Source organism: Mobula hypostoma, chromosome 3 (genome assembly GCF_963921235.1).
Source record: "Mobula hypostoma chromosome 3, sMobHyp1.1, whole genome shotgun sequence".
Taxonomy (NCBI): domain Eukaryota; kingdom Metazoa; phylum Chordata; class Chondrichthyes; order Myliobatiformes; family Myliobatidae; genus Mobula; species Mobula hypostoma.
This window is the reverse complement of record NC_086099.1, coordinates 16868166-16888572: the sequence shown is the minus strand read 5'-3', so window position 1 is coordinate 16888572 and position 20407 is coordinate 16868166. Positions and strand designations below refer to the sequence as shown.

Sequence of the window (20407 nt, the reverse complement as noted above, 5' to 3'; positions counted from 1 at the left end):
GAGATCAATCAGCCCTGATGCACCTTAAATGTTGTGAGAATGAGGGGGTGTCACATTAATGCGAATATTGTGTGCTTAGATTTCTCACTGTTCATTGCAAAGGATGCTTGTCTGTCTTTGATTGGTTGTTTGTCAGTATTTCTGTGTAGTTTTTCATTGATTCTGTTGCACTTCTTTGTTCTACTGTGAATGCCCACAAGAACTGAATTCCAGGGATAGTATCTGGTGACATATACATAATTTGATAATATATTTGCTTTGACCATTGAGCTTTGAAAACGCTTTTGTTGGGGAGAACTTCCTACAAGTACTCCAGGATAGTGTTAACGAAGTGTAGAATTGAGAGAATTAACTCTAGAGTATCACATAAAGTTCTGGTCACCCCACTATAGGAAGGATGAGATTTTGGAGTGGGTGCAGAAAAGGTTTACCTGGATGCTGGCTGGATTGGAGAGCACGTGCTATAACGAGAGGTTGGACAAACTTGGGTTGTTTTCTCTGGTGTGGTGGAGTCTGAGAGGAGATGTGATAAAGGTTTATAAGATTATGAGAGGCAAGGCAGAGTAGACAGGGAGTATCTCTTCCCAGGGCTGAAATGTTGCGTACCAAAGTAGATGTAGTTAAGGTGAGAGGGGGTAATTTTAAACAAGATGTGAGGGCAGGTCTTTTTGCACAGTGAGTGGTGAATGTCTGGATTGCAATTCCTGGGGTGATGGTAGAAACAGATAACTTGAGGGACTTTTAAGAGATGTTTAGGTACACGCAAGAAAGTGAGGAAAATGGAAAGTTATCAACCTTGGGTAGGCAGATTAGTTTAGTTACCATTTAATTACTAATTTAATTGGTTCAGCACAACATTGTGGGCATTACTGTTCTGTTCTACACCATTATTGTCTTTCTAAGTTATTTTTATTTCATTCAGTCCAAAGTTTGGAGGGAAGTACTGTACTGGAAAGCGCAAACGATACCGTATCTGTAACGTCACTCCGTGTCAGCACGAAACACCCACGTTCCGTCAGATGCAGTGCAGCGAGTTTGACACAGTTCTTTACAAAAATGAACTCTACACATGGATCCCAGTCCTTAATCCTGGTATGTATTTTATATGGATTTCATCCAAAGTGCATGCATGAAGACATGAAGGGATATGGGGTGAAGGTGGGAGATTGGGACTGAGAAGGAAATGGATCAGCCATGATGAAGTGGTGGAGCAGACTGGATGGGCCAAATGGCCTGTTTGCACTCCTATATCTTACGATCTTAAGGACTGAAATGTATCCTATTTGACCCATTGTGCATGCATTACCATTCAATCAGGGCTGATTTTTTTAAAAAACCTTGTTTGAAAGATATATTGACAGATTAGCTTTATTTGTCACATGTACGTCGAAACATACAGTGAAATGCATTGTTTACGTCATATCAAATCAGCAAGAATTGTGCTGGACAGCCCACAAGTATCATATGTGTCTGGTGCTCACGTAACATGGCCACAACTCACCGACCCTAACCTTAACCTGTACATCACTGGAATGTGAGAGGAAACTGGAGCATCTGGAGGAAACCCGTGTCATCACGGGGATACATGAAAAATCCCTGCAGACAGTGCTAGATATCGAACCCCGAACTTACAGCTGGCGCTGTAAATTGATTGTACTTATCACTATGCTACCCTACCACTCTTATTGTTGTCTTCTTCGCATAACCCTTAATCCTCTGACCAATCAAGACACCACCTCCAACGGGATCCCACCACTAAGCACATCTTTCCCTCCCCCCCTCTCTCTGCATTCCGCAGGGATCGCTCCCTACACAACTCCCTTGTCCATTCGTCCCCCCCATCCCTCCCCACTGATCTCCCTCCTGGCACTTATCCGTGTAAGCGGAACAAGTGCTACACATGCCCTTACACTTCCTCCCTTACCACCATTCAGGGCCCCAAACAGTCCTTCCAGGTGAGGCATCACTTCACCTGTGAGTCGACTGGGGTGATATACTGCGTCCGGTGCTCCCGATGTGGCCTTTTATATATTGGTGAGACCCGACGCAGACTGGGAGACCGCTTTGCTGAACATCTACGCTCTGTCCGCCAGAGAAAGCAGGATCTCCCAGTGGCCACACATTTTAATTCCACATCCCATTCCCATTCTGACATGTCTATCCACGGCCTCCTCTACTGTAAAGATGAAGCCACACTCAGGTTGGAGGAACAACACCTTATATTCCGTCTGGGTAGCCTCCAACCTGATGGCATGAACATTGACTTCTCTAACTTCCGCTAGGCCCCACCTCCCCCTCGTACCCCAGCTGTTACTCATTTTTATGCACACATTCTTTCTCTCACTCTCCTTTTTCTCCCTCTGTCCCTCTGAATATACCTCTTGCCCATCCTCTGGGTCACCCTCCCCCCGTCTTTCTCCCTAGGCCTCCTGTCCCATGATCCTCTCGTATCCCCTTTTGCCTATCACCTGTCCAGCTCTCGGCTCTATCCCTCCCCCTCCTGTCTTCTCCTATCATTTTGCATCTCCCCCTCCCCCTCCAGCTTTCAAATCCCTTACTCACTCTTCCTTCAGTTAGTCCTGACGAAGGGTCTCGGCCTGAAACGTCGACTGCGCCTCTTCCTATAGATGCTGCTTGGCCTGCTGCGTTCACCAGCAACTTTGATGTATGTTGCAAGAGTCTATCAATCCCTGCCTTAAATAAACCCAGTGACTTGACCTCCACAACTGTCTGTGGTAATGAATTCCTCAGATTTACCACCTTCTGGCTAAAGAAACTCCTCTTCATCTCTGTTTTAAAGGGATTCCTCTTTATTCTGAGGCTGTGCCCTCTGATCCTAGACTCCCCACTATGGGAAGCATCCTGTCCACGTCCACTCTATCAAGGCCTTTCAGTGTCCGGTAGGTTTCAATGCGATTTTTCCCCCTCCCCTCTGCCCGTTCTTTTGATCTCTGAGTACAGGTCCAGAGACACACTGCAAAATGCATGTAATATGTAACACCTTTCAATCCCAAGATTATTGCTGTGAACCGCTTCTGGACCCTCTCCAAAGCCAGCAAATCCTTGCTTAGATATGGGGCCCAAAATTGTTCACTATATTCCAAATGTGGTGCGACCTACATCCTCGCTTTTATTTTCTAGTCCTCTCAGATTGAATGCTAACATTGTGTTTTCCTTCTTTACTACCGACTCGACCTGAGGGAATCCTGAACCAAGTCTCCCAAGTCCCTTTGCACCTCAAAATCTTGAATCTTACAGAATTATGAGTGGTATGGTAACATGGAGGATAGCACGCTATTTTACAGCACCTGCGATCAGCAATTGGGGCTCAATTCCTGCTGTTACCTGTAAGGATATTGTACATTTTCCCCGTGACTGTGTGGGTTTCCTTTGGATGCTCCAGTTTCCTCACACGTTCCGAAGATATACAAGTTAAGATTATTTTGGTACCGAAACCGTGGCTGCTCCAAACACATCCTCAATCTGTGTTGGTCGTTGTTGCAAATGATACGTTTCACTATACATTTCGATATATATGCGACAAATAAAAATAATCTTTTTACCTATGTATCTTTAATTTTCACCCCACTTAAAAACAGCCTACATCTTTATTCTTCCTTCCAAAGTATCTAACCCATACTGCCCTATGCTATACTCCCTCTACCACCGTTTGAAGCTGTGGACACCCTGTCTGTCGGACAATAGCTGTTCTTCCACCCAGTCAGTGTCATCTGCAAGCTTGGTCACAGTGCCTTCAACTCCTTCATGCAGATATCTAATGTATAAAGTGAAGAGCTGCGGAGCCACCACTGACTCGTACAGAGCTCCCCTCTTGTCACGGCTGATCATATAATGAAAAAGTCAGTGCTGTGCTGTACCCATTCACACTGGCAGATGAAAATTCCTACAGAGTGCACTTCCATTATATTCACAAGTTGAGAAAAACCTCCTGTGTCAACCTTTTCAGTCAATATCTAATAGATTTGTTGCCATCTGAGAAGTTAAATTCTTTCGTACTTCAGAATTTCTACTTTCTGTTCACATTTACTTTATACTTCATATACTTCTACTTTATACTTTACTGTTGCCAAACAATTGATACTAGAGCGTACAATCATCACAGCGATATTTGATTCTGCGCTTCGCGCTGCCTGGAGTACAAATCAATAGTAAATATTAAAAAATTTAAATTATAAATCATAAATAGAAAATAGAAAAGGGAAAATAGAAAAGTGCTGTTGGCTTCACAGACTGAGCCGGCGTTTAATTGCCATCCCTAGTTCCATCATCATCGAAGTCAAAGTAATATTTATTATCAGAGTGCATACATGTCACCACACACAACCCTGAGATTCTTCTTCCTGCAGGCATACTCTGCAGATCTATAGAATAGTAACTGTAAAGAGGATCAACGAAAGAGCAAGAGCATAGAAGTCAACAAACTGTGCAAATGTAACTGTAAATAAACAGCAATAAATAACGAAAGCATGAAGCAGCAAGATAAAGATCAGTGGTTGTGGGAGCAACTTAATAGGTGTGTGCAATTACCCTCTTTTGTAAAAGACCCTGATGGTTGAGGGGTAGTAACAGTTCTCAAACCTGGTGGTGCGAGTTCTGAGGCTCTTGTATCTTCAACCTGGCAGGAATGAGAAAAGAACGTGGCTTGGGTAGTGAGGATCTTTGATGGTGATGTTTCCATTATCAAGGACCCCCACCATTCAGGCCATGCTCTTTTCTCACTGCTGCCATTGGGAAGGAGGTACAGGAGCCTGGGGTCCCACACCACCATGTTCAGGAACAGTTATTACCCTTCAACCAACAGGCTCCTGAATCATTGTGGGTAGCTTCACTCAGCTCAGCACTGAGCTGATTCCACAGCCTATGGACTCACTTTCAAGGACCTCAGATTCCGAGGACCTAACCTGGTCGCAATATTGAACAGAATTAGAATCAAGTTTAATACGCCTGACGTATGTTGTGAAACTTATTAACTTAGCGCAGTAGTACAATGATAAATATAGAAAAAATAAGTAAATAATTACTGTTAGTATATATATTTGTACATTAAATAGTTAAATTTAAAATAATGCAAGAACAGAAATCATAAAAAAGGTAGTGTTCATGGGTTCATTGTTCATTCAGAAATCTGATGTAAGAGGGGAAGAAGATATTCCTGAATTGCTGAGTGTGTGCCTTCAGGATTCTGTACCTCCTTCCTGATGCTAACAATGAAAAGAGGGCATGTTCTGGGTGATGGGAGTCCTTAATAATGGACCCTACCTTTCTGAGGCACTGCTCCTGGAAGATGTCTTAGGCAGTAATCTAAAAGATATTTTAGGGTAGTAATCTCGTGATTGCTGCCTGTGCCATAATGTGACAGAGAGGGTAGGAATAGAATGAGGTGGTATGTAATATGAATGTCAGGAAGGACAAGCCAATGATTGGGTACAAATGCAGACAGAGCAAAGTATTAAATTGTACCACAGAAGCAAAATCAAAAGGGTGAATAATTCAGGACTGAAGGTGCTATATTCAAATACATGTAGCATTCTGAATAACGTGTACAAACTCATGGCATAATTAGAGATTGGTCAGTATGATGTTGTGGGCATCACTGAGTCGTGGCTGAAAGAAGGCCGTAGTTGGGAGCTTAACATCAAAGGTCATACTTTGTATTGAAAGGTCAGGCAGAAAGGCATAGGTGGAGGTGTGGCTCTATTGGTAATAGATGGAATTACATCTTTAGAAAGAGTTGACATAGGGTCAGAGAATGATGAATCTTTGTGTGTGCAGTTAAGAAACTGCAAGGGTAAAAAAAAACCATGATATAAGCTTTTCTCCTCTTTCATTTCTTTCTCCCAGTCCCTGGTCTCCAACAATATGGTCTTTTCCTCCCTCACCAACTTTTGCATTGAAGTCGCCCATGACTATGATGGCTTCTTGTGATTTGCATTCTTCTCGTGCTTTGTCTAGGAAGTGGTAGAAGGCATCAGTTTCTTCCCCTGAGCTTTCCATTGTGGGTGCATATACTTGGATGATAGAGATGTTCTTTTGTTTCAACACATGTTTAGCACATATAGAAGATAAATTAACCAATTGAAGAATTTTTTCCCATTTTTTTAAGTTCTCTTTCCCAATCAGCTTTAATTTTATTGGAAACATCAGGACATAAATTCATAATTATATATAATTGCTACAATACTTTTCTGAGAGAGATTTAGATCTAAAATTTTTTCCAAAGTGTCCATTGGATATGAGTGTGGAAAATTAGGAGAAACAGTAATTAAGAAGTTTCTAATCTGTAGATATCTAAAAAAAATGAGATCTGGGTAAGTTATATTTATTAGAAAGTTGATCAAAAGACATGAAACAATTATCCAAAAATAAATCATGGAAACGTACTATACCTTTGGTTTTCCAATCAAAGTAAGCTTGATCCATAGTGGAAGGTTGAAAAAGGAAATTAGATATAATAGGACTTGCTAAAATAAATTGATTAAACCCAAAAAATCTTCGAAATTGAAACCATATACGTAAAGTATTCTTAACTATTGGATTATTCATTTGTTTATACAATTTAGAAGAGGTAAAAGGAAGCGAAGTTCCTAAAACCGAACCCAAAGAAAACCCTTGTAATGAATTACATTCAAGATTAACCCAATGTTGTAGCCAAAATTTTAAATATCGGATATTAATTGCCCAATAATAGAATCTAAAATTCGGGAGGGCAAGCCCCCCCTCCTTTTTAGATTTCTGTAAATACCTTTTACCTAACCTAGGATTTTTGTTCTGCCATATATAAAAGGAAATTTTTGAATCAACATTATTGAAAAAAGATTTTGGGATAAAAATTGGAACCGATTGAAATACATATAGAAAGTTGGGTAGTTTATCCTCATACCCAGGAGTCATCGTACTAATAGCTGACTCAGAAACAAAACTTCAAGAATTACTCACTATAGTGGCAGCAGAAAGTAATTGCAGAGGCCTCCCAATCAACACCAAGAAGACAGAAAGCATGGTCATCTCCAGAAAGACAAACATCCCACAATGTGTGATCAAGATCGGAAATGCAAACATCAAACAAGTCAACAAATTCAAACTTCTTGGCAGCCTAATAACAAGTAATGACAAGTGTGACACAGATATCAAATACAGAATAGCAATGGCGAAAGAAGCTTTCCAAAAAATGAAGACCATATTAACAGACAGAAAGATGAGCACGTACACTAAAAACAGAATACTGCAGTGCTACATTTATTCTATCCTGACTTATGGAAGTGAATACTGGACCATTTCCCCAGCAATGGAAAAGAGACTAGAAGCAACTGAATTATGGTTCTACAGGAGAATGTTAAAAATATCATGGACCACACACACATCAAATGAAGAAGTTCTCAGAAGAGCCCAAGCAGTTCGATCACTCATACCAACAATGAGAGAAAGACAACTCAGATTCCTAGGACACATCATGCGGAAAGATGAACTAGAAAAACTCATACTCTCTGGAAAGATCGTGGGGAGCAAACCTAGAGGAAGACCTCGGGTTATGTACATCAGAAGTCTAGCCAAGTGGCTACACATCGAGGAAATAGAAGTCATCCAAAGAACGAGGGATAGATCTATATGGAAAACCATGGTCACCAACGTCCGCATCGGATATGGTACCTTGACAGACAAAAAAGAGACATTATGGGAATTGTAAAAAGGCATCCAAATAGTAGCCAAGATGTGAAGTTGAGATTCTAAAGGGAGCTGGAAAAGGCATGCAATAAGGGTAATGACACAATTGTAATGGGGGACTTCAATACACAGAGGGATTGGGAAAATCAGATTGGTATCAGATCACAAGACAGGGAATTTGTTGAGTGCCTGATAGATGGCCTTTTTAGAGCAGCTTGTGCTTGAGTCTACTTGGAGAAAGGCTCTTAGATCAGGTGTTGTGTAATAACCCAGATGTTATTTGGGAGCTTCATGTAAAGGAACACTTAGGAGGCAGTGATCATGATATGATTAAATTCATATTGTAATTTGAGAGGTAGAAGCATAACTCACATGTAATATAGCTGCTGTCTTACCTTCTTTATAACTGCATCAAATTATTGGGACCAAGTTAGATCCTCAGAGATCTTGACACCCAGGAATGTGAAATTGCTCACTCTCTGCACTTCTGATCCCTCTATGAGGATTGGTTCATGTTCCCTTGTCCTACCCTTTATGAAGTCCACAATCAGCTCTTTGATCTTACTGATGTTGAGTCCAAGGTTGTTGCTGTAACATGACTCAACCAGCTGGTATATCTCACTCCTGTACACCCCCTTGTCTCCATCCGAGATTCTGCCAACAATATCAGCAGCAAATTTAGAGATGCCATTTGACCTGTGCTGAGCCACACAGTCACGAGCATAGAAAGAGTAGAACAGTGGGCTAAGTGCAGAACGCTGAGGTGTACCAGTGTTGATTGTCAGCGAAGAGGAGATATTTTTACCAATCCGCACAGATTGTGGTTTTCCAATTAGGAGTCGAGAATCCAATTGCAGGGGGAGGTACAGAGGCCTGGATTCTGTAGCTTATCATTCAGGACTATAGGAATGAGGGTGTTAAACACTGAGCTATAGTCAATGAACAGCAGCCTAACATAGGTGTTTGTATTGTCCAGCTGTAAATCGAGATTGGTGTTTGTATTGATTCAGCTATAAAGAAGGCTAGGCAGCAGCTATATTGCATTAGAAGTTTGAGGATATTGGGTTTGTGACTTAAAACACTCAAAAGCTTCTACAAATGTACTATGGAAGGCATTCTGACTATATTTAGCGTGTATGTTTAGCTTTGTACTGCTGCCGCAAAGTTAGCAAATTTCACAACATATGTCGGTGATATTAAACCTGATTCTGAATCTTTGGAGCAATGGTTGATTGTCTGTCTTTGTGTGTAGTTTTTCATTGATTCTATTGTATTCCTTTGTTCTACTGTGAATGTCTGCAAGGAAATGAATTTCAGGGTTGTATATGGTGGCATATACATACCTCAATAAGAGATTTACTTTGAAGTTTTGAACTCTGAAGCAAAGGCCTCGAATCAAAGGATGTGGAGAGGATAATTCCTATGGTGGAGGACTCTAAGACTAGAGAACACAGCCTTAGAATATTGGGGCATCCCTTTAGAACGGAGATGTGGAGGACTTTCCTTAGCCAAAGAGTGGTGAATCTGTGGAATTCGTTGCCACAGGTAGCTCTGGAGGCCAGGCCATTGGGTATATTTAAGGCAGAGATTGATAGATTCTTGATTAGTCAGGGCATGAAGGAATACGGAGAGAAGGCAGGAGATTGGGGCTGAGAAAGAAATGGATGAGTCATGATGAATGATGGAGCATGCATGATAGGTCAAATGGCCTAATACTGCTCCTATATCGCATGGTCTGAAAACTGTTGGTCACTTTGCCTTGATCTGTTAAAATTGGACTCTCGAGAACAAAAATGCACTGTATTTTAAATATAAGAGTTTTAATACCTGACATTAAAATGATTCTTCCATGCTGTTCTCTGTTCTATTTCAACATTGCCCCTGATTACAATGGGCAGTGAGCCCTGCTTCCAGAGAGAGTTCGAAGGATTCTGTTTGCTTTCACAGCAGACAGACGCTGTTAGCTATGTGGGTATATTTTATTTTAGCCTTCAAGGACCCACTTTCATTTGAGGAAATTGTGCATCGTGTTCATGAATGTTTTGAGCTGCTATAGACAGATGATTTTGAAACTCATTTTCCCTTCAGCATTACTCCATAGGGCGAACTCAAAATTTATCTCGAGCCTGTCGTAATTCAAGGAATGTGAAAGCAGTCCCTCAATGTAATTGTAGCACTTTGTCTAGAAATATGTATGGTACTTTCAGAATCGGGTTTAATATCACCAGCTAATGCTGATTGGGGGGCGTTGGGAGGTGGGCACCCAGCATACTGCACAGTTTTGCGGCAGCAGTAGATTGCAATACGTAGTAATAAAAAAAAAATAAGTTACAATAAGTAACTTAAATAAATAGTGGAAAAAGAGAGGGGGAAAATATCAGAGGAAATGTTCATTGGTTCATTGTCCATTTAGATACCTGATGGTGGAGGAGATGAAGCTGTTCCTGAAACATTGAGTGTGTGTCTTCAGGCTTCTGGACCTGCTCCTTGAGGGTAGCAGTGAGAGGAGGGCCTGTCCTGGGTGATGGTGGTCCCTAATGATGGATGCTGCCTTTTTGATGCACCACCTTTTGAAGATGTCCCAGATGCTGGGGCGGGGCTCGTGTCCACGGTGGAGCTGGCTGAGTTTACAACTTTCTGCAGCCTTTTCCGATCCTTCAAGAGCTAACGTTGTCAGCTGTCTCAGAAGAAGCTCTTTTTCAGTTTTAGTGACAAACATGTTGAACACAAATCACTGAAGGTGGTGACTTGGACCTTTGTATTATCTTTTGCCATAACAACCATCCGAGGAAAGTTGAAGTGCAAGTTCAACTGTCACTCAGCCTTACACAAGAATGAAAGGGCGTTAATCTGGGACCAAGGCGCAAACCGCAGAACACTGTCACACACAGCACATATGGCAAATAAAATTATGATAGCAATAAAACATAGAGTTACAAAATAAATATTTAAAAGGTAAAATAATGAAGCCCAAGTCTCTGCGTTTCATGGCTTGTAGATTGATGGTGTATGGATGTTGTCCTGGAGCCATGTTTCTGCAAGAACAAACACACAGCAGTTCCTCATATCACACAGAGCAGCTGCAGGTGAATACAATCCAGCTTGTCTCCCACCGAGTGAATGCTTGAGAGCAGCACAGATGGGAGGGGCCAGCCACCAACCCAGCAGTACACAGCCAGCTCTGCTGCCTTCTTCCTCCGCGGGCACAACAGGTGACCGTGAGGCATGAGTGAGGGCCTAGTATTCTTGATTAACCAGTAGCCAGCAGGGTCTTGCGATCACATCAGAAACGTTCCACACAATCCATTGGATAGTGCACCACCTCTGACGCCTTCTTCCTATAAGACCACAAAACATAGGAGCAGAATTAGGCCATTTGGCCCATCAAGTCTGCTCTGCCATTCAATCATGGCTGTTTCCGTTTTCCCTTGCCTCAGCCCCACTCCCCAGCCTTCTCCCCATGACCTCTGAAGCAGTGGCCAATCAAAAAGTTATCAATCTCCGCCTTAAATACACCCAATGACCTGGCCTCCACAGCAGCCCATGGTAACAAATACTACAAATTCACCACCCTCTGGCTAAAGAAATTTCTCTGCATCTCTGTTTTGAAAGGGAACCCCTCTATGCTGAGGCTGTGCCCTCTTGTCCTAGACTCCCCCACCGTGGGAAACTTCCTTTCCACATCTGTGAAGGCTTTCAACATTTGAAAGGTTTCAGTGAGGCCCGCCCCTCCAATCCTTCTGAATTCCAGCGAGTACAGGCCCAGAGCCATCAAACGTTCCTCATATGATAAACCTTATATTGCTGGAATCATCCTTGTGAACCTCCTCTGAACCCTCTCCAATGCCAACATATCTTTTCTTAGATAAGGAGCCCAAAATTGTTCACCGTACTCAAGGTGAAGGTTCACCAGTGCCTTATGAAGCCTCAGCATCACATCCCTGCTCTTGTATTCTAGACCTCTTGAAATGAATGCTATATTGCATTTGCCTTCCTCACCACCGACTCTACCTGCAAGTTAACCTTTAGGTTGTTCTGCACAAGGACTTCCAAGTTCCTTTGCATCACGGATTTTAAGATTTTCTCCCCATTTAGGAAATAGTCTGCACATTTATTTCTTCTAACAAAGTGCATGACCATGCGTTTTGCAGCATTGTGTTTCATTTGCCACTTGCTTGCCCATTCTCCTAATCTGTTTAAGTCCTTTTGCAGCCTTCCTGTTTCTCAACACTACCTGCTGCTCCAACAATCTTCATGTCATCTGCAAAATTGGCGACAAAGCCATCTATTCCATCGTCTAAATCATTTATATACCCCTTAAAAAAGAACCAGTCCCAACATCGACCCCTGTGGAACATCACTGGCAGCCAACCAGAAATGGATCCTTTTATTCCCACTCGCTGCCCCCTACCAATCAGCCCATGCTCTAACCATGCTAGTATCTTTCTTATAATACCATGGGCTCTTAAGTTGGTAAGCAGCCTCATGCATGGCACCTTGTCAAAGGCCTTCTGAAAGTCCAAGTATACAACATCCACTGTATCCCCTTTATCCATCCTACTTATAATCTCCTCAAAGAATTCCAACAGGTTCATCAGTTAAGATTTTTCCCTTGAGGAAACCATGCTGACTTTGTCCTATCATCTCCTGTGTCACAAAGTGCTCCATAACTTCATCCTTAACAATTAACTCCAACATCTTCCCAACCACTGAGATCAGGCAAACTGGTTTATACTTGCCTTTCTGCTGCTTTCCTTCTTTCTTAAAAGGTGGAGTGACATTTCCCTGGGTAGTTGAAGCAACTGCAACATGGTATGCAACAAGTCCAGATCCACTGCTATCCAGCAACTCCCTAGTGGGGTAGATCTGCAGTACGTGGTGTTCTTAATATCCAGTAGTGCCTTGTGATTGTGAAGAAGATGTAAAGGACCTTTGGTTGGACCCAGAGGGGCCACTGTGTCTAAGCTGACATCGTCCCAGATAGGATTCTGACAGTGAGTGTCACCAGCATGTGACATTGAAATCTTGGCCAACTGCAGCTTAACTTCACATCCAAAGTTTTCTGCATGTATCGTAGATCATACAGCCATGTGGGCATTTAGCTACAGAACACAGAACATAAAACAATAAAAATGTCCAAGACAATCACTGCTCTGTTTGTTGGACTTCGCACCATCTCGGCACAACGCTACGCGACAAATCCAAGTGACAACTCAACAACTGTACACAATAAATCCAGCCCCAACTCAGAGCAACTCGCTGATGGGATAGTCCTGCCGTACTCAATGTTCTTAGTGTCCAGCAGTGACTTGTGATCGAAAGTAAGATGTGCAAAATGAACAAAGGAACAAATTGATTGCACCTGGAATGGTCACTGCATCTGAGCGTATCACCATCTTACTGGAAATATATTCTGCATTGTTATTTTTTTTTCTTTTAACTTCCTCTATGTGCTTGTATGTGGCATAATACGACTGAATGTCTTGCAAACAAAAACTTTTCACTGTAATATATGAGGAGTGTTTGATAATTCTGAGTTTGTATTCACTGGAGTTTAGAAGAATGAGGTGGGATCTTATTGAAACCTATCTAATATTGAAAATCCTAGTTAGAGTGGATGTGGAAAGGATGTTTCCTATCGTGGTGGTGTCTAGGACCAAAGGCTCAATCTCAGAATAGAAGGGCATCCTTTAGAACAGAAATGAGAAGGAATTTCTTTAACCGGAGAGTGGTGAATCTGTGGAATTCATTGCCACAGATGACTGTGGATGCCAAGTCAATGGGTATATTTAAGGTGGAGGTTGATAGGTTCTTGATTAGTAAAGTTGTCAGACGTTACAGGGAAAAGGCAGAAGATTCAAGTTGAGAGGGATAATAAATCGGCCATGATGGAATGGTGGAGTCACCTTGATGGGCTGAATGGCCAAATTCTGCTCTTGTAACTGATGGTTTTATGATCTCTTTATCTCAAAAGGCACAGCATATTAACATGCTTTTTACTGAACTCAACATCCTCTATATCCTTCCCCTTGGAAAGTTCTGATGCAATTTACTCATTTAATACCTCAACTACATTGTGCCTCCAATGGCATGTCCTTGAATCGTCCTCCTCTCTCCTTAGTTACTCTCATGTCCTTGATGCCTTAGGATTCTCTTTATTCCTACTTGCCAAGACCTTTGCATGGACGTTCCTGGCTTGCTTAATTCTCTTCTTTTCTTCTCTCATCATCATTATTATGTGCCCATCATATGATATGGGTGATCATAGTGTTTCATCTGTCTTTAATCTGAGAAGTTCTAATAAGTTATTCAAAATTTTTGCCTGTCCATCCCATAATGCAACTCATGAATGTCATGCGCTGTTGCCTGTGACTTGTATTCCATTAATTTTTTCTGTCACTGCAAAATATTCGAGTTTCTCTTTCCTCAGCACGTGTCCCAGAAATTCCAGCTGCTGTTTCCTGATTGATGATATCAGCTCCCTTCATATTCTGACCTTTCGCAACCCTACCTCATTTGTTACTCTGTCGTTTTATAATATTTTCATCATTCTTCTCAAAAACCACATTTCTGCAACTTTAGCTCTTCCCTCATTTTGCTTTGATACTGCCCAAGATTTGCTTCCATATGTTAGTGTGGAATGAACGCAGCACCGCAACACTCTTGAGTTTCATACCCATTGAGATTATGTTATTCCTTAGTACAGGTTTCACCTGCCATCCGAAGGTAGAGCATTTCTAGGAAATGGTTCGTAAGCCGGAATGTCGTAAAGTGAAGAAGCAATTACCATTTATTTTATATGGGAAAAATTTGTGAGCGTTCGCAGACCCAAAAAATAACCTACCAAATCATGCCAAATAATACATAAACCTAAAATAACAGTAACATATAGTAAAAGCAGGAATGATATGATAAATACACAGCCTATATAAAGTAGAAACACTTTTCTACAATCATTGCCACACTGTTCTCCGTAGCGAAAATCTCACGCAGGCGCTCTTGGCAGAAACACTCTCTCCAGTAATCTTTAAGCTATGAAGTTGCCAAATCATACCAAATAACACAAAAATACACAGCCTATGTGAGGTAGAAATAATGTATGTACAGTGTAGTATCACTTACCAGAATCTGGAAGACAGTGCCGAGCACAGTGATGATGGTGTGTTAGGCCGAGTCGTTGGAGGCTGGGGTGGTGGGGTGGTGCAGTGGTCCCCACCCTCCAGGCCGCCGACCGATACATTGCCACAAAGCATGCAGGGATGCAGTGGTAGCCGGGACGCACCCAGCACATCTTTAAGAAAAAAGCCGAAATAAACAAGCTAATTAATTAGGTGCCAGATCGGCCCAGATCAGAGGCGATGCAATCGGCAATTCGCTACTGTATTCGGTTTCGATTGTTATCCTTTCCTCTTCCAATTGCATCAGCTCTTCATCTATCAATTCTTGGTCATGGGATGCGAAAACCTCTTCAACATCATCTTCGTCAACTTCCACAAGCCAAACTCACTTTGTCCTTACTTCGTTCACCACGATCGAAAGCTTAGTTATGTCTAGTTTTACGCTAAGTGTAACACACTTACGAGCTCTTTTAGGCTTTTCCGATACCTTAGAACTCATCTTGCTAACGGCTGCTCACAGGCACATGTTTAAGCAATGCCGACTAGAATGCAGTTCTGGGGGAGGAGCTTGGCTGCTTGGGGCATGCACTTTTCATCTTTTGCATTTCTTGCGCGCTGCTTTTTTTGTAACAGTGAAAACACCTTCTGTTAGCGAAAACAGGTAACTAATGTAGGTCTTTCGTAACAGCAAGGTTTCATAAAGTGAACGTTCGAAAAGCGGGGGAGACCTGTATCTGCTCAAATGCTTGAATGTACATTTAGCAATGCCAATATTTCTAATTTCAACATGAGCCCTACGGTCAGATGTTATCGTGCTCCCTAAGTAATTGAACTTCCATGTTTGTTTAATTGTTTTGTTGGCCACTTTCACTTCACATTTCTGTATTTCTTCCTTTTTTGTGACAACCTTACATTTGGTGTTCTTGCAGTTGGTGGTCAATCCTCTCTTTACACTTTTCTTCAACAACTTTATCTAGTATTTCTTGGAATTCTCCTTAGAAGTAGCTATCAGCACTGTGTTGTCTGTGTATCATAGGTTCAGATTGTATCCCTCAATCATGATGCCTGCAATACTGTTAATTTCTCTTGGAATCTCCTCTTTTCTCTTGAATGGGTCGGGCGAGAAAACACAATCATGACTGACTCCCCTCTTAATCTGGACAAAATCACTCAGTCACAATTTCAACTCTTTCCCTGCTTTTTGTTCCCAATACATGTTTCTGATGATTCTGAATATTCATTTATTTATTTCATTGAGATACTACGCAGCCAAGGCCCTAACGGCATTTCGAGCCATGCCGCCCAGCAATACCCAGTCTAACCGGAGTCTATTCGCAGGACAATTTACAAATGACCAATTAATTTACCAACCAGTAGGTCTTTCGACTGTGGGAGGAAACCCACACGGTCACAAGTAGAACGTACAAAATCCTTACAGGCAGCCGCGGGAATTGAACTCGGGTCACTGGTATTGTAAAGCATTGTGCTAACAACTACACTACCGTGTCACCCTCGTTCCTATCAATGTCCAACTGCTGAAGGACATAAGCTCTTCATGTCTTATGTTATCAAAAACATTAGTATCATTCATGAAACATGTATCTTTCATATATAACAGTATATCTTCTTCTCTAGATTCTTTATAATCCTCAAGAGATCTGTTTGATTTTCTTTTCCTAAACTTTACAAATGTTTCTTTTTCTTTCTTGACTAAACTCACTGCCTCTCTCAATATTCAAGGTTGCCTTACCTCATCCATCCTTCTTACCGGAACATACTTGTTGTGTACTCCAATGTAGTTGCTCTTTAATCACCTTCCACATGTCAGGTGTGGACTTACCCAAAATAGTAGGTTGTAGTTAACTCTCTCTAGTTCCTGCCTAAAACTCTGCAGTCTTCCCTGCTCCAATTTAATATTCTACTGTAAGGTCTGTACATATCTTTATCTAGCGCTGAATGAAAGATTACAAAACAGCTAAAAGTCTGCATCCAATTCAAAATTAGTTTTGGAATTTGGAGAATAATATACAAAGGTGCCTTGGGTATCTGATGTGTAGCTTTAAAACTAATCAAAAATGTTTTCCTCTATGATGAAACTTAAGTTTTGTTTTCCACCTTTTTCTTTCCACTTTACTGTTCTTCTGGAATTTCCATTGCATTTTATTCTCACTTGAATATAGGGTGACTGTATTCAGGTTTATAAAATTTGAGGGGCATAGACAAGACAGTTAGAGACTTTTTGATGGAGTGTTTGATCGTTCTAGGCCTGTGCTTACTGGAATTTAGAGGAAAGAGGGGCATCTCATTGAAATTCAGTGAATATTGGAAAGCCCAGATAGATTGGACATGGAGAGGATGTTTCCTGTATTGGGGAGGATCTAGGACCACAGGGCACAGCCTCAGAATAGGAGGACATCCCCTTAGAACAGATTTGAGGAGGAATTTCTTTAGTTAGAGGGTGTTGAATCTGTGAAATTCATTGCCACAGATGGCTGTGGAAGCCAAGTCATTGGGTATTTATAAAGAGGTTGTTGATAGGTTCTTGATTAGTCAGGGTCTCAAGAGTTACAGGTAAAAGGTAGGAGAATGGGGTTGGGAGGAATAATTAATCAGCCATGATGGAATTGTGGAGCAGGCTTGATGGGCTGAATGGCTAATTCTGCCCTACGTCTTATGGCAGGGGTTCCCAACCTTTGTTTTATGCCACAGACCAATACCATTAAGCAAGGGGTTTGGGAGCCCCTGTCTTATGGTCTTTTTCCTGGAGGAGGGAACTCTGTTTCCCTTCTGAAATACAGTTTTGCTGACTGCACATTAAGATTCATTAATTATGTGTAGTGCTGCCTTTGCTATTAACCTCTGAGAAATTTTTATCTCATTACTGTCTGTAAGACCTTGCGAGGTGCAATTTGGAGACCAATTTCGATGTAACTATTGCCTATAACTCAAAAGATGTTTAATTGGCTTTGAATCATTGTAAGACATTCAGAGTCAAGAAGTACAAAAATGTAAATACTTTTTCCTTAATGATATTTATAGAATATGATTCTACAGAAGGTAGCATTTCATCAGTATCTCATTTTGTGTTATTGTATACAGAGAATAATGTTGAATTATTGTGCTTATTTTTCTTCATCTCTCTCTTTCAATTTGTTTGGCTAGAATCCTTTCATTGGGCCATAAGACATACAGTGCTGTGCAAAAATCTTAGTCACATATATATAGCTGGGGTGCCTTAGACTTTTGAACAGTACTCTACCAATTTTATGTATTGCATTGTAGTGCTGCAAAAAAAAACAAATTTCATGACATACATGAGTGATGATAAACGGAATTCTGATATGGGTCTCTATTGTGGACTGGCAGTGGGAAAGGAGCCGGGAGAGGGGAATCATGGTTGGAAAAAAGGGAAGGGGGGAGGGAGCGGAAAGCACCAGTGAAACATTCTGTTAATAATCCATAAAACAATTGTTTGGAACTAAATGACCTTACCTGGTGTCTCAGGGCTGGGTGTGTTTGCAACTGCATCACCCCTGTGCCCCGACACACCTTCTCTGCCACCTGTCCTACACCCCTTCCGTGGTGCTCCACCCTCACCATTTCCAACATCCTTTGCTTCCACAAGATTTACAAACTCACTCTCTATTTCATGTTGACAAATACAGTACTGTGCAAAAGTCTTAGGCTATACACTTCTGCACAGTACTGTAGGAGCAGAATTAGGCCATTCAACCCATCAAAACTGCTCCAGTTAGCTATCTAAAGATCTGTATCCTAAAGATTAATTAGCAAAAGTAATATGTAACCAGAGCAGCAGAGGTAAAGATGTTCTTTTAATTTGGTATTACTAGAAGATTAGCAGATATTAGAAAATAAAATTTGATATCAAATTAAAATTCTAAAGTAAGTTGTTCCACAGCTAAAAGTTTTGAAATCAACAGTTCTCTATCTCTACTTTACTGTCCACTACACCGCTGGTGTTTAGGGCAGCAATGAAGTTCCTCCATCTCTGGCAGTGTTTCGGGCTTCCTTCATCATGATCGTAACTTCCTCTCGGTATTCACTATTGTCAGTCATGCAAGTCCCAGTTAGAGACTCAGGAATACCATCGCACTCAGATGTAGAAGGATTCTTCATTGCTGTTTCCGTAACAGTTTTGTTTTAGCCTTCAGGGTTGTTAGCCCTGAGCTGAACCCCAGAACCAGGAGGACCAATCGACCAGATGACCATACTAAAGCATAAAGCCCTGACTCCAGCCAGCGTAGCTCTCCAGGTCACTGAGACACACAAGCCTCCAAACTATGACAAGGTTGTGGTCCACTTGGAGAAAATCAATAGCTACAATGTAGTAAAACAATCAAATCTCTGAAAATAATTGTTTGTTCTGTTGTGATACTGCATTCGCTACCTCTGTGTGTGTTTGCTCAACCACAGGGGCCAGATAGATCTGCCTGTAGTTCCTTACTGAACGCACGGACTAATAATTATATAAAGGCATACCAGCAGCTGTATTTCATTAGGAGTTTGAGGAAATTTGGTATGTCAGCAAAGACTCTAGCAAATTTCTACAGATGCACCGTGGAGAGCTTTCTGTCTATTTGCATCACAGTTTAGTATGGAGGCTTCAATGCACAGAACTGCAAGAGATTGTAGTTAGTCAGCACAACCCTCTCTGTCATTGAGGACATTATCAAATGGCAGTACCTCAAGAGAAGGCATCCATCATTAAGGACCCTCACCATCTGTGACATGCCCCCTTCTCAATACTGTCACTGGAGAGGAGGTACAGAAGTCAACATTTTAGGAACAGCTTCGTCCCCTCCGTCGTCAAATTCCCATGAACATAAAGTTTGGTATTTTTCACTGTGCTGCCGTCACAAAGCAACACATTTTGCAACATGATAAACGTATTCTCCGAATTACATTTTCTTACAATTGTTATTTTCACTCCTCGGGGTTTGATTCCCGCTGCTGTCTGTGAGGAGTTTGGACATTCTGCCCCTGACCGCCTGGGTTTCCCCCAGGTGCTATGGTTTCTTCCCACTTTCCAAAGACGTACAGTTAGGGTTAGAAAATTGTGGGCATGCTACGTTCCCACGTCCACGATTTACTAATGATTAAAAAAAATCCGTCTTGGAAGCAGTAGGAATTTAAATCAAAAAGAGGAAAAGACTTGACTGAAGAATAAGCTTTGATTATTTCACCTCCGCTGACCCTTGAAGATCCTTGAAAGCCATTTTGTACACATGCCGGCTGCCCTCAGTACAATCCTTGCTGATTTGATTTAACACAAACAGCACATTTCAATTGATGTTTTAATATACATGTGACAAATAAAGCTAATCTTTATCTTTAAGAAAGAACTTTAATTTTATTTATTAAATGCTTCAGTATGTTAAGAGCATTAAAAACACTTAATATAATTTCTTGGAAGACAAAACTCTATCCCAATCTTTGCCTTCTATTCAAAGTGTTCTGTGGGCTGGATTTCTCCATGAAAAAAGGGTTGTTGCCTGGTCGCTGTCTGGACTTGCAGCTTGCTGTGGAATTTTGGATTTTGAGGACCAAAGAGTTAGGTGCTGACATACCCAAGTGTGGGCAAGTGT

General features: G+C 41.5%; 1 protein-coding gene across 1 annotated transcript in view; it reads left to right on the top strand.

Moving 5' to 3' along the window:
* adamts12 (ADAM metallopeptidase with thrombospondin type 1 motif, 12) overlaps nt 1-20407 on the top strand; it is a 642106-nt gene that overhangs the window by 395274 nt on the left and 226425 nt on the right. Inside the window, exon 12 of the mRNA XM_063042019.1 lies at nt 923-1092. Coding sequence (XP_062898089.1) covers nt 923-1092 — 170 coding nt within the window. The remainder of the gene's footprint in view (nt 1-922; nt 1093-20407) is intronic.